Source organism: Apteryx rowi, unplaced genomic scaffold (assembly GCF_003343035.1).
Source record: "Apteryx rowi isolate R43461 unplaced genomic scaffold, aptRow1 scaffold_36, whole genome shotgun sequence".
NCBI classification, from domain to species: Eukaryota; Metazoa; Chordata; class Aves; order Apterygiformes; family Apterygidae; genus Apteryx; species Apteryx rowi.
The window spans coordinates 1,347,699-1,359,996 of record NW_020450085.1 but is presented as its reverse complement, the minus strand read 5'-3'; the positions used below and the strand labels follow the sequence as shown (position 1 = coordinate 1,359,996).

At 38.9% G+C, this 12,298-nt stretch overlaps 1 protein-coding gene across 2 annotated transcripts in view; it reads left to right on the top strand.

Moving 5' to 3' along the window:
- Nucleotides 1-11,947, top strand: part of SLC25A36 (solute carrier family 25 member 36) — a 30,045-nt gene extending 18,098 nt beyond the window's left edge. For both annotated transcript variants that reach the window (XM_026073037.1, XM_026073038.1), the window contains exons 5-7: nucleotides 2,775-2,841; nucleotides 6,534-6,823; nucleotides 7,643-11,947. In XM_026073037.1, the coding sequence (XP_025928822.1) occupies nucleotides 2,775-2,841; nucleotides 6,534-6,823; nucleotides 7,643-7,836 (551 nt within the window). In that variant the 3' untranslated portion in view covers nucleotides 7,837-11,947. The remainder of the gene's footprint in view (nucleotides 1-2,774; nucleotides 2,842-6,533; nucleotides 6,824-7,642) is intronic.
- The last annotated feature ends 351 nt before the right edge of the window (nucleotides 11,948-12,298 follow it).

The following is a 12,298-nucleotide window of genomic DNA, read 5'->3' as shown; positions in this document are numbered from 1 at the left end:
CTGTTTGAGTGTCTTCCTTGAGGTCAGCATCGCTCAACTCTTAATGTATTTTGTTTGTTGCACTAACTGTATTACGTATAAGAATTGAGCTGTGGTGATCTCATCTTGGACACCTGAATTATTGAAGACTCTTTGATTTGAAAGCTTTGGTCCAAACTGTTGCGCTATTTAGGCTTAAAACAGCCCTAAGGAAAAAAACTAGCTATGTTGTGAAGTCTTGATCCTGCTGTTAGGAGTGCTGTGCTTAAATAATGCTTGGAGCAGCCCAGGGAGTGCAAGTTTAGATGGAACGGGGCACAGCTGTGTCCTGTGCCAACCAGCACTTGCTGGCAAATTCCAATATACCCCTTTCTGCCCAGAAATATCCTGCTTTTGCTCTGGGAAAAAGTAGTCACTACTGCAACTCGGATGTTGCCTCTGGTCTCAACTATATATTTTCTGTTATGGGTTTAGGATCTACAGAGACCAAGTCTTTGCGCCAAATAGGGAGGAGAAGGGGCTGAGCAGAGAAGTAGTGCTATAAAATGTAGTTTAGCAATAACAAAATTCCAGAGACATGTAAATTAAAAGTTATATAGGAATGCAAATGACTTTTTTGTCTTGTAGGCTGACTCATTAAAACATTTGTAGAAAAGTGATTAAAGAGTAGGAAGGACTTTAGAACTATTTTTGTTTCTTGAGGGAGAGGTCTTCTCTGGACAGTGCCTGGTAGGAAGAAGTTATTTTTCCCCCACTTTATGTCAGTGTATTTGTTGCAATCCTGCATGTATTGCATTTTACTGCAATATACATCTGAAAATGTTCTGTTTTGGAGTGTAGAAAGAAACTTGAAGCTTTGTTAGTGCTAGGATAAAGAAATGTTAAAATGCAAGAAAGCTTCCATTCGCTTAGCGCAGCGCAGGTTGAGTGCTGCTGGAGCTGGCGGAGTCTCTATGGCATAAACTGCCATGTGAGAAGGGCTCCAGCCAGCTGAACTGCAGAACCTTTTCTGCAGATGTGATGTTTTAAGACACCCTGTGTCTTGCTAACGAAAAGTAGTTCCCTGTTGCTTTGAGCTTTTGCATAGTCGTTCACCTACATGCAGTGTGGATACAAAACACTACTGCTTTTGGCTTGTTCAGATTTCACTCTTAATCATATGTGCCCAGACATAGAAAAACAAGTAATGTCTCTTTCAAAAAAAGTTTAACTTTCTGTTTATGATCTACCCAGTGAGTGACTTCACATGAAGTTATTCAGTTGAGAGTTGGAGTCAGTTTAAAAACCTATTTCTTTAATCAAAGATTAATGAAATTGGTAAGGGTTATTTTTGCTATTTTGACACAAATACAGTCAAATCTTAGTAGCTGCTTAACCTTACAGGTAGTCATAGTTTGTCTTTAGAACTGTAACTGGCAATCCTAATGACCTATTTTTAAGGCTTTGAGGGGGTACCTAACCTTAAAACAGTTAAGATCCTCTGGCATTTCTCTCTGAGTATTGCAGTCATTTGTGTACAATGTAAACATAGATTGTGATTGAACAGAAGTAACCAGTATGCAAGCAGTTCTGCTAAATAAATATTTATATTTATGTAAGCTGTTAACGATCTCTATAAACAAGCTTATCAACAGCCTCTTCTTTGTATAAGTATTGTGCACCAGATAATGCACTGAACACGACAGTCTGTTGCTTTCCCTCAACCCCAGTCCATTCCCTTGCAGGAGGGCAGCATGTCTTCATAGTGATATACAAGCGATGTGTGTCACTTAGGAAGCGCAGAGTGTCTAAATTTACCATCTCTTGCCTGGCCATGTTCCAGTTCTTCCCTTTCCCTTTTCCCTCCTGCAAACATGTCACCTCATTAACGGTGCATGTGTGGTATTACAACTCTAGATGTTTTTTATTTTTTATTTTATTTTTTTCCAGAGCTGCCTTTCACTCTGCTATTTTTCTCTCCACAGTTGTATAGAAGTAAGAGTGGTTCTTACTTCTTTTTTTCTTTTTTTTTGAATTTATTTCCTTTTTTCTTTTTCTTCCTTTTTTCTTTAGTGGACTGAAAATCATAGCTTTAACACTTAGCCCTGATGCAAGCCCAGATAGTTGCTGTCTGTCTGGATGGTTAGAAGCCATACTATTTATTTTAACAATTTAAACGCTCATACGCTTGTATAAATATTCCTGGGCCAACTAACAATCTTTGCTTTGAATACTAAATAAAACACTAGCTTTCAAATTTAACTGCTCCTTATACTTAAGTATTAAAAAAATCTCTTAATTGACAGTAATATATGCCTTTTAACTACACCAAAAGTAGTATTTATTCAGTTTGCATGCTTTTAAACTCGGATTGTATTTCAGGTAGAAAATTAAATTGACACAATGTTTTCTATCTTGAATTGCTATAGCTGTATTGGCAACATGCTCTTTTTGAAATGTTTCCGAACTAATTGGCTAACACTAGTCTAGATAGCTCTGCTGTTCTATGGTGTCAAAAACAGGGTTGGTATGAGTGGACAGGCAGGGAAATGCACACAATTGGGCTTATTTTATATGGGGAATCTCTTGCTAAGAATCAAACTTTCAAAATATTAATGTAAATTTTTTTTAAACTAAATGTTTATTGGCTGTATGGATTCTTGAAATACCAGTAAAGGGCTACAACGGGTACTTTCTAAAAATCAGTATAGTCTGAGTTTTTGCTCAACTGTACCTTGCTGTGTGCGTTTCAACTTAGGTGCAGTTGCTTTTATGATGCTATCACATCTAACTTTTATTTTTAAATGTTTGTTTAGGTTTTACTGCAATCACAACAACCAATCCCATTTGGCTAGTAAAGACACGATTACAGCTTGATGCAAGGTAAGAATGTTATGAGAACTTACTAGTGACAACTAGAAATCTTTCTGCCATAGTAAGTCTTTGCTTAGAGTGATGCTGTGAATTTGCTCTGCATCTCAAGATGGAATGTTTCTTTTAATAGTCAGCATCTCAAGTTACAAAGCTGGTACTGATCTCTCTACAAGTTACACTATCATTGTTCTCTGTATTTTAATCTCTCCATGTTATTAAGGCATGTCTGAGGTATTGCAGTAGTCTCTGGCCAACAAATTCTGAGTGAATGACGAAGTTAAGTCTCATATTTATTTTTATACATTAATACATGATTGACAAAACACTAATTTCCATTGTTTTAAGTTGTTGCCCTAAAAATCCCTAAAATAAGGATGTTAGCATTTTAGCAAAAATTCAGAGAAATGTCTGAAACATACTGTTTTTCGTTTCTTTCACTTATGAGCTCTATTCTGTAAAAACATGATTCTCATTGATCCAGACATAGAAATTGTCCTAATATAGGATAGTCAGTAGAAGTTGTCTGGATTCATTACAAAATCAATTATGAAAAGTGTTTATTCTTACAGACCTTGTAATGGAGTATAATTATTTTATGCAAATAGTCAGGGAAGAAGAGCTTTATTTAAAACTGTAGGGAGGCTCAGTATAGTATCTCAGTGAACCTGTCTTGTTCACTTTTATAGACCTTCTTTCTAAAAACTTGGTGTACAGTATCAGACTACTTCATCCATCCTTCATCCACTGCTTTATAGCTAACCTGTTCCTATTTCTAGTAGTGAAATGTGAGAACATCAGCCCAGAAAATCAAACTTTCTTGTGTGATACATATCTCTGTGATAATGGGGGGTTTGTTCTTTTTTCTCCCCTTCACAAAATCATCTCAGTGACTTTGTTCTGTCAGATAGGATTCATCTTTTGGGAAAAAAAAATCCTAATTTATAATCTTATCCTTCTGTTTCAAGAGTTCAGTAGAATAAGAGTCTAAAAACTAAGTACAAAATTTTCAAGAAATCAGCTTAATTCCTCCCTTTTAAAAGAGTCTCTGAAGGTTGCTACGGTGGAATGTACTAATTGATGATGATGTAAAGAAGATTGAAATGTACTGAACATAAGCCCCAATATACACTTGAAATTTCTGTAGTCTTGACAGTGGAAGTGCTCCTTTTGCTAGCGTGTGCCACAACAGTGTAAGGTTTTGTTCGTGTGGTAGTGTTTGTTTTGGGAATAGGTAACTGCTAAGTGGTTCTGATCTATTGTTTAACAACTGTAGATGTTGTGTAGAATTTAACTATTTTACTGTCTTGGCTCTCATAAATCCAAGTCATGACAGTGTATATCGCAAGGAGTAACAGGGCATCAAAATGTCATTAAATCAAAAAATAGTCAGTTTGTCATTGGAAGCTGCTTTTGGTTGTAGAACCTGCAATTGAAACTTTAGTTAAAAGCAATACAGAAATATATTAAACTAGTTCAAAATATTAGAGGTCCTAATTATACATAATGTAAAAGAAAACACCATCTGAGTGGAACAGCTAATTGGTATGCTTTTTAATTCCAGGTAAATACTGTTTAAATATGGGGTGGATTGTAAGACAATTGCTGTACTGGACACTACTGTCTTGTTACAAACTGCCAATTATTCTGAAACACTAACTCCCCAAAATGCCTATTTTGGGGTTCTGTTGGACTTTTTCTACTAATGTGCATACTAGCAGTCTTTCTCTTAGCAAGTATGTTCAGTTGCAAGATGACAGTAAATACATCCCAGAACTAGTTTTATCATGAGACTTCTTGTGATGCCACCATGCGATTGGGGTGATTTCATGGCAACAGGGTCTCTTTGGTGTGTGCAGCCTGATAGTGTCTTATGCTTCTTAGCCTTTTCCCATTCATCAGTTTGCTTAAACCATATGGCTGAGGGAAAGTGATGGAATTCATGTGCGCGTTACTCCTGTACACAGCATCAAGCCCCTTGTTCCTGTGGGAGACTGGCAAAAGGAGGCATTTTCTGTCTTTGAGTGCAGGACAAAGCAGTAATATGGGCTAAGCCAGCACTACTTCTACATACTGCATTTTCAGGCATACTGCATTTTCAGCTCTTCTAGTTGTCATTAGAGGCAGAAAACACTTAGCATAGGGGATTGTTGTGGCCTGATCCTGTTTCTGCTGAAGTTCTTAAGACTTCCACGGATCCCAGTAAGGCCTGGAAGGAGAGTTTTGTTCCCAAGGTGAAATTGCTTTGGGCTTCTAAGGCGACACAGTGCATCTTGCATATCAAAAGAGCAACTTCTTAAAGCAGTCTGTGTGGGTGTCCCCTCCATATGGGATGTGTGGACTGGAGGTGTCCTCAGGAGCTGCAGCCGTAGATCCCGCTGCTTCTCTTCGCAGTTGTGCTTCTGCTCCGTTCTCTTGTCGCGTCAGTGGTGGTGTCTGCTCCTCTGCAGCATCAGTAGCTTAGCTCAGTCCAGATCTGATTTGTGGCTATGTGTACATGTTTGTCTACTCTTTTCTTTCCTCTAAAACAACAGACTCTTAATTGTGCTCTGTACTTTGTTTCGCTGCTGTCTGACATGGCAGATTAAAACCATCAAGCTTTAAATACTGCCATCTAGTGATGCCTCACTACTTGCACAGTGGTACTGCTGCTGTCTGTTTTGCTTTTTATCTGTATAATCTATGATAGCTTCTCATAAAGATAGTTACTGTTTTATTCCATGCAGCTTCCTCGCTCAGACAGGGGACCTCTGCTGGCAGAATCCAGGTGCTTCAAGTGGCTGCCCTCACTGCTGCAATGAAGCACGCTTTATGCAGTGTCATAGTAGTTTTGTGCAGTTGTTAGTGTTAAGTATTTCAAGATGTACAGTGCCCACGTATATATTGGTTGATAGTGTCTAGTGTAACTTAATCTGGTTTTTGATGTTCATTTCATTGACATCAGAAGGTAAAAAGCAAGAGGCTGTGGATTAAGATTTTAATATTCTTCACATATGCGAAATGAGCATGGCTCATGGAGGGAGAAAACCTAGTGAATATATTCCTTGACATCAGCTGTGGTTTAGTAGGATCAAATAAAAGCTACTTTGGTTATATTGGTTGGTGTGCCTTCTTCACTCCAGACCTACTAGCTCTTCACTAAGAGCTGTGGTGGCGTGTGAGGCATGATGCTTGAACTCGTAGCTACCCCTTTGTTTGTGTGCCTTATAGCCATGTAATCCTAAAGGCCATATTGCAAGACCTGTACTTCTAGAATAGAATGTGTAATTGCCATGCTATAGGAGCTGTTTAAGGCAAAATTGGGGGGGAGGGGAGGGACACATACCTAATCTCTATATGCAAAAGAAAGTACCCCCCACGAACTTTTATGATTCACTTGTCAGTTTTCAGGCAATTTGGTCCACAGTTCTAAAAGATTTGAACAGACCTGGAGGTGTTTGACAACTACTTATGGTGTCCATTTCTTTAGTTACCACATAACCTTTGGCTTGGATAAAGCAAAATGCTTACTGATGTCTAGTGCTGAAGGCCTTTGGGACCTTCACTTCAAGTTCTGTATTCTTAAGTATATCTGAACTGGAGCCCCTGGATATCAGTGTGAGATGTTTCCTAAGTCCCTGTGTCACTCAAGGAACTCTCTGCTTAATTATCTTTCAGTCTCTAACTGCACCAGCTTCATGTCTGTTTTGTTCTTCTCTTTTCAGGAATCGTGGAGAAAGGCGAATGAGTGCTTTTGAATGTGTCCAGAAAGTTTATCGATCAGATGGTATTAAAGGCTTTTACAGAGGAATGTCAGCATCATATGCAGGCATATCTGAGACTGTTATTCATTTTGTTATTTATGAGAGTATTAAGCGAAAACTACTGGAATATAAAACTGCTTCTGCCATGGACAGTGAGGATGAATCATCGAAGGAAGCTTCGGACTTTGTTGGAATGATGATGGCTGCTGCCACTTCCAAAACTTGTGCAACATCAATAGCATATCCCCATGGTAAGTGGGATGTCTGAGGGCCTGAATCAAAGCAGTCAACAGGAGTCTTTTCAGTGATTTCTAGCAAACTCTTGGTTCACTGGCTCAAGAGCTCATAAAGAGCTATTTCTTTGTCTGCTCCTTACTTTTGATTCAGCAAGTCAACAGGAGTTCGTAGTGTTCAGAAATAAAAGTGGAAGATACTTTTAAATGGATATTTAGCATGGCCCCTTTTAGGTGTTTGCTTCCCTAGCACTCACAAAGAACTTACCAGAGTCTGGCCAGAAATACTTAGGGGTACAGTAGTCTTTCACTTGGAATTTTCTCTCTACACTCATCAGCGAGTTCATATCCTCCTTCTAAGAAAATAGGCAAGTCAGTACTTGCTAACATATCGCTCTTCATGATGCTGTCTTGTTTGGTTTTCAGTTGCACTTAATTTTCCAGTAAAGTAGTTGTATATATTCTTGAGTTTGTTAGTGGATTGAATACTTCACTGGTGGCAATTTCCAAGCTAAAACATGAGCCTGGACATTGGTGGTCTTCTGGATGTTAACTAAGCAAACGAACTTCGCTTGTTTGGCTAGATATCTGGCATTAGCTAAACATTTAACTTGTTTTGCTCTTCTAGATGCTTGGTTTGCCCATCAGTCTTCCTCCTTTTTTATTTTGATATTTGGAGTTTTTCTGAAGCTTTCTGATATTGAGAACTTGAGGAGGGAGAGTGGTTGCCTTCTGTGTGTGTGGTTTTTTTGTTTTGTGTTTTTTTAATTCATTAACTGGTTCCTGGAAAACAAAAAGTTGTGGTGAACATAACCACATGTGGTTTTCTTTATACAGAGGTTGTACGAACAAGGCTAAGAGAAGAGGGAACAAAATACAGATCTTTCTTCCAGACACTATCTTTGCTTGTGCGAGAAGAAGGGTATGGAGCCCTCTACCGAGGCTTAACTACACATCTGATCAGACAGATTCCAAACACGGCTATCATGATGTCAACCTATGAAGTGGTAGTCTACCTGCTGGATGGATAGCAGTGTCACAAGGCTTTCTAGAGGAAGGTGGAAGACAGAAAGACTGGAGTGGACCACCAAATGTCTATGCCAGTGTCGCGGGCAAAAGGAAAATTGTATCAGGAACATGCAGCTATGGACAAAATAGAAGATTGATTGTGGGCAACTATGAATCATTGTGCTGCCTTATTGTATGGTCTCTTGGCAATGTGATAAATGGGGGCTGCCCCTTAGGGAATGCCTTTATACACCTCTTAATTCAGAATTGCATTTTCTTTACATCTCTTAATTTAGACAAGGCCATTCAGTCAGCTTCAGAGACCTGATGGGTGAGCAAGGGGATATAACATATATCCTGGGGCAGCCCTATTCCCTTCTCTAAGTGATTGCTCTTCAGTGCACTTTTCTGTTCTGTTTTACTGCACAGTAACCTGTTGGAAGAATGGGGAAGATCAGACTACATACTCATACCTTTCCATACACATGAAACTTCCGTTCACTTGCTCTGAAGATGCATATAGAGACTGAGGTAGTAGTCAGCGTGTGTAGCTTTTTCGTGTTGCTACCTCAAAGTAAAACATGGTGCAGGGACCCAGAATTGAAATACTTCCTCACTACAAAAGGTGGTTTCCCCTCCCCCCCCCCACCTTCGAAGGTTGAGCAGTGTTGTAGGTTAGTAGGAGAGAAGATCTAATTGCTGAACTCCTCAGGTTATCAATCTCTTAATATTGGTGTTTGTGGATTCCTAGTTCTGCTGCATCATCTCTCCCCCCCCCCCCCAAAAAAAAACAAAAACAAAAACTTTGCTTCCTTTTTAGAAGCAAGAGACCCGCAGAACATTCTCTGATATCATCAGTTCTCTTTGCCAACTTGTCAGGTCACTCATGCGACTAAGGAAGAATGTGCTAAGTGTTGTTTGATAGTATCTTTAGGGATTTTCAGTGTAATGATAAATCCTAACTAGTCCAGCCTACCATTTGTGAAGACAGGATTCACTTAAATACAGTTTCATGTTACCTAAGAATAAGCTGTATTATCCTGAAACTACTTCTTGCAAAGTCTGACCTAGCTTACAAATACCTGCCTTGGTGTACAGAGAAAGAACGCATATCACCATGGCTAAGACAACCAGAAAGCAAAAAATGTTGTTGGAGTTGAGAGAGGGCTTTTCAGTGCAGCCAGCCTCTGTTCAGATGATGGCAAAAATTGTAATAGAGAATTTTTTCGTAAGCATTCCCCTTAAAATTGCTGTATCACTTGTTCCACCTTGAGCCTGTGTGCAGAACTGCAGCTGACAGTGTAACCTTGTCCTCTAAATTGTCTTGAATATTCAGGCATTGTTCTTCATTGCTCTATAAACTACTGACAAAATAGTGCTGCATTTAGCACCAAGACTTAGCTAGTTTCTTCTGTCATAACTTACAGGGTTTTCCAAAACCATACAGTTGGAATGTCAGAATCATAGGTTTAATGTTACAAGAACTTATATAGCTTTGTAAACAAACCTTTCATCTGCACCTTGACTACTTCTAAAACTGCATCCATGGTCCTTATGAGGAAGGTGACCATTATAAATCAGGGGCAATAGCTTTCTAAGCATAAATGCTTCTACACTGGTATGACAGAACCGTATAGCCAACTCTTCCAGTGTGGTACTTCAGTATACTTAGCTGTGCATTGTGTGCAATGGCTTTATCTTCTGAATGACTCCTTATGCACTTTGTGGCCTTCTTCTGGCTTGTGAGTTTTCTTCCTCTTGCTGGTTTTCTATAGCCCAAACCTGCGTTCAGTACATGCAGTTGTGTTTAAAACAAAGCATGTGGTTTGGTTTCCATGTAGGCTGTGCAGGATAAAGCATTACATGCCATAGGAGATAGGATCTCTTGCAGTAGTTCTGTAGGTCATGTGTGAAGGCTCAAAGCTTACAAACCAATCGGTCTGGTTTTTCATTTGTTTTGTTATTTTGATACCATCATGTCCTCCACACTATGTCAAAATATTTCACTGCTCTATGTAATTTTCTGTACTAACTGCTCATGCCTCTAAGAGCCACCTACAGAGTGCACGGTGCCCACTGTAGTGCCACTGTAGTGCAGACTTGGCTGGATTGACTTGTCTTTGGAAAGTGTCATCTTACCCTTTTAAAGAAAAAGGGATACCATGGTCTGATTTGCCCAGAGATGAACATGGTCGCTATTTTAAACAAGCAAGGGGAGTACTTAATGTATCTTCTAAAATGGGCTTTTTTCTAATGATATCTCCAAGAAAAAATCTGCAGTATTTTGTATTATTCATGACTCTGGCTTTTTAGGTCTTGCTGTGGTACCATTTTTCAGGTAACTAAGTGCAGGAATAGCTACTCACTGGAATCTTTGTTTTGCAGAAAGTGGATTCCTCTTTGGGTATCCAGGTGGTTCAGTGATAACTAAATTTCCAGTTGGCAAGAAAATGCAGGAGACCATATTCAGTGTTGGGAGTTCATGAATACAGTTGATATTTGGATTAGCCTAGGTTTCGTTAGAGTTACTCTCCTTTGTTTCGTGGATCTACTCCCCCATAGTTGCATGTACATCTCCTCCATTAACTTGCTGGGTGGGTACCATGTGTGCGCCTTGTCTGGGTGAGGACAGGCTCCCTGCAATCACTTTCAAAATAAAGTTTTAAGGAGGAAAATGTTAACTCCTATACCCAGCTGTCCTTGTTAACAGACAAAAAGAGACAATCAGCTTTTTGTTCCACTTTTTTTAATGGGGGTTTAGACAATGTTTTAAACTCCAGGGGTGATTATTCTTTTTGGTTTGTTTGCTTTATGTAACAAAACATAAGCCCACAGTTTGGGGGGATTTTTTCTTATTTTTAAACTACTAGTACAAAGTTACTTCTGAAATATTTCCCAAAGATCTTTAAATTATTTATAAAACTTTCCTGATATTTATTATAATCTTAAAGGGAATAAGAAGATGCTACATTCAGTGACATCCTTAACTACAAACCTGAAAGAGTACATTTAAACTTCCTTGTAACTTAGATGGTCATCTCACTTTGTATTTTCATGTAGTGCTTATGTCACTCTCGGCTACAGAGGCAAAAGCCTCGGATGTCCAAAGCTGTTTTCAGCAATGAGTTTCTTTCCACATGTCCTTTGCTTAGATAAATATCATTGCAAGCTGTTAATTTTAACTTGGCAACCAGTTAAACTGTGCAAGACTGCAGTTTTCTGCATCAGTCAAAAGATGGCACTGGAGCATGCCCAGATCAGAGATTGCATGTGTGCCACCACGGGCTGTCCCTGAAGGACCTGTAGCATCTTGGGGTGACAAGGCAGGGGAGGATGCCAGGGCATGAAAAGCTGCCGCGGGGGTGCAGTTGGGTGCTGCAGCCCCTGTTCCTGGGCAGCGCCGGCAGTGCTGTGGGAAAACTGGTGAGTCCTGGACATCGCAGCGTGCCAGACCTTGCTCTCTGCATTTCTCATCTGCTAGCGTATGCTGTTTTAAGCAGGTTTACACTAAGGGTTTATAGAGATTTTTTGGGGTTATTTTAATTGCAAACAACTGAAACAGTCTCTCCACTTGTATATTGACATTGCACCTATATAGTTCCCTGTTTACATAATGCACTCCATACATTTCCTTTCTAATCGAGGTGTTTGGTAATGAAAACTTCTGCTATACTGTTTTTGTTCTTTATAATTACCTTTTTAACATTCCTCAGTGTAGCGTTTTAAAAGAATGCTTCCAGAGAAAAAGATTGGAGATCCTTTCTAAATGTTGCTTCCTGTTTAAGCTATGTTTAAATTCAGAAAACAAGCTGAACACTGAAGTGTGCCTCGGTAAACATAACTTTTTTTTTTTAATTTTCTGTCTGTAAAGACTTGGTCACGTAAATTTTCATTTCTTCTATTTAAGAGAGTCTGCCTACCCTGCATATGTGAACATAATTATACTCTAGGAGTCATAGCTAAACACTCACAAATGACAGTTTGAGAATACTTTAATGTGTATGTGAGGTTTGCTATTATTCTTGCATACATGTAGTTGGCTGTAAACTATGTGCATTTACTCTGTATTTATATAGCAACCTTTTTGTTTGGATTGTTTTAAACTTAAAAGCAAATTAAAATTATGTGCTTCTATTCAAATGTTGCAGTCTGTCCTAAACTGTACATTATTTTTTAACCTTTTTTATTATTGATATACCAGTGCCTGGACAGTTGTGATTAAAAATAAGCAATTCATTAGGAGATCCCTGTGAATGTTTTTATCGTGTGCCATTTTAAAGTAGCTGAAAATGTTTTCTGTATTTTATGTATAATATGTTCTTGTTTGGCTTTCATGGATGACTTAAGTCAGATATGTTTCTTGCAGTTGGATTTGAATACTGTAAACAGTTAATTCTGCACAACTGAGTGTTACTGACCTTCAGCCGGGATTCAGTAACTGATGATCAGAACACTTATGCCCATTTAAAATGCCAGCTGGTACAA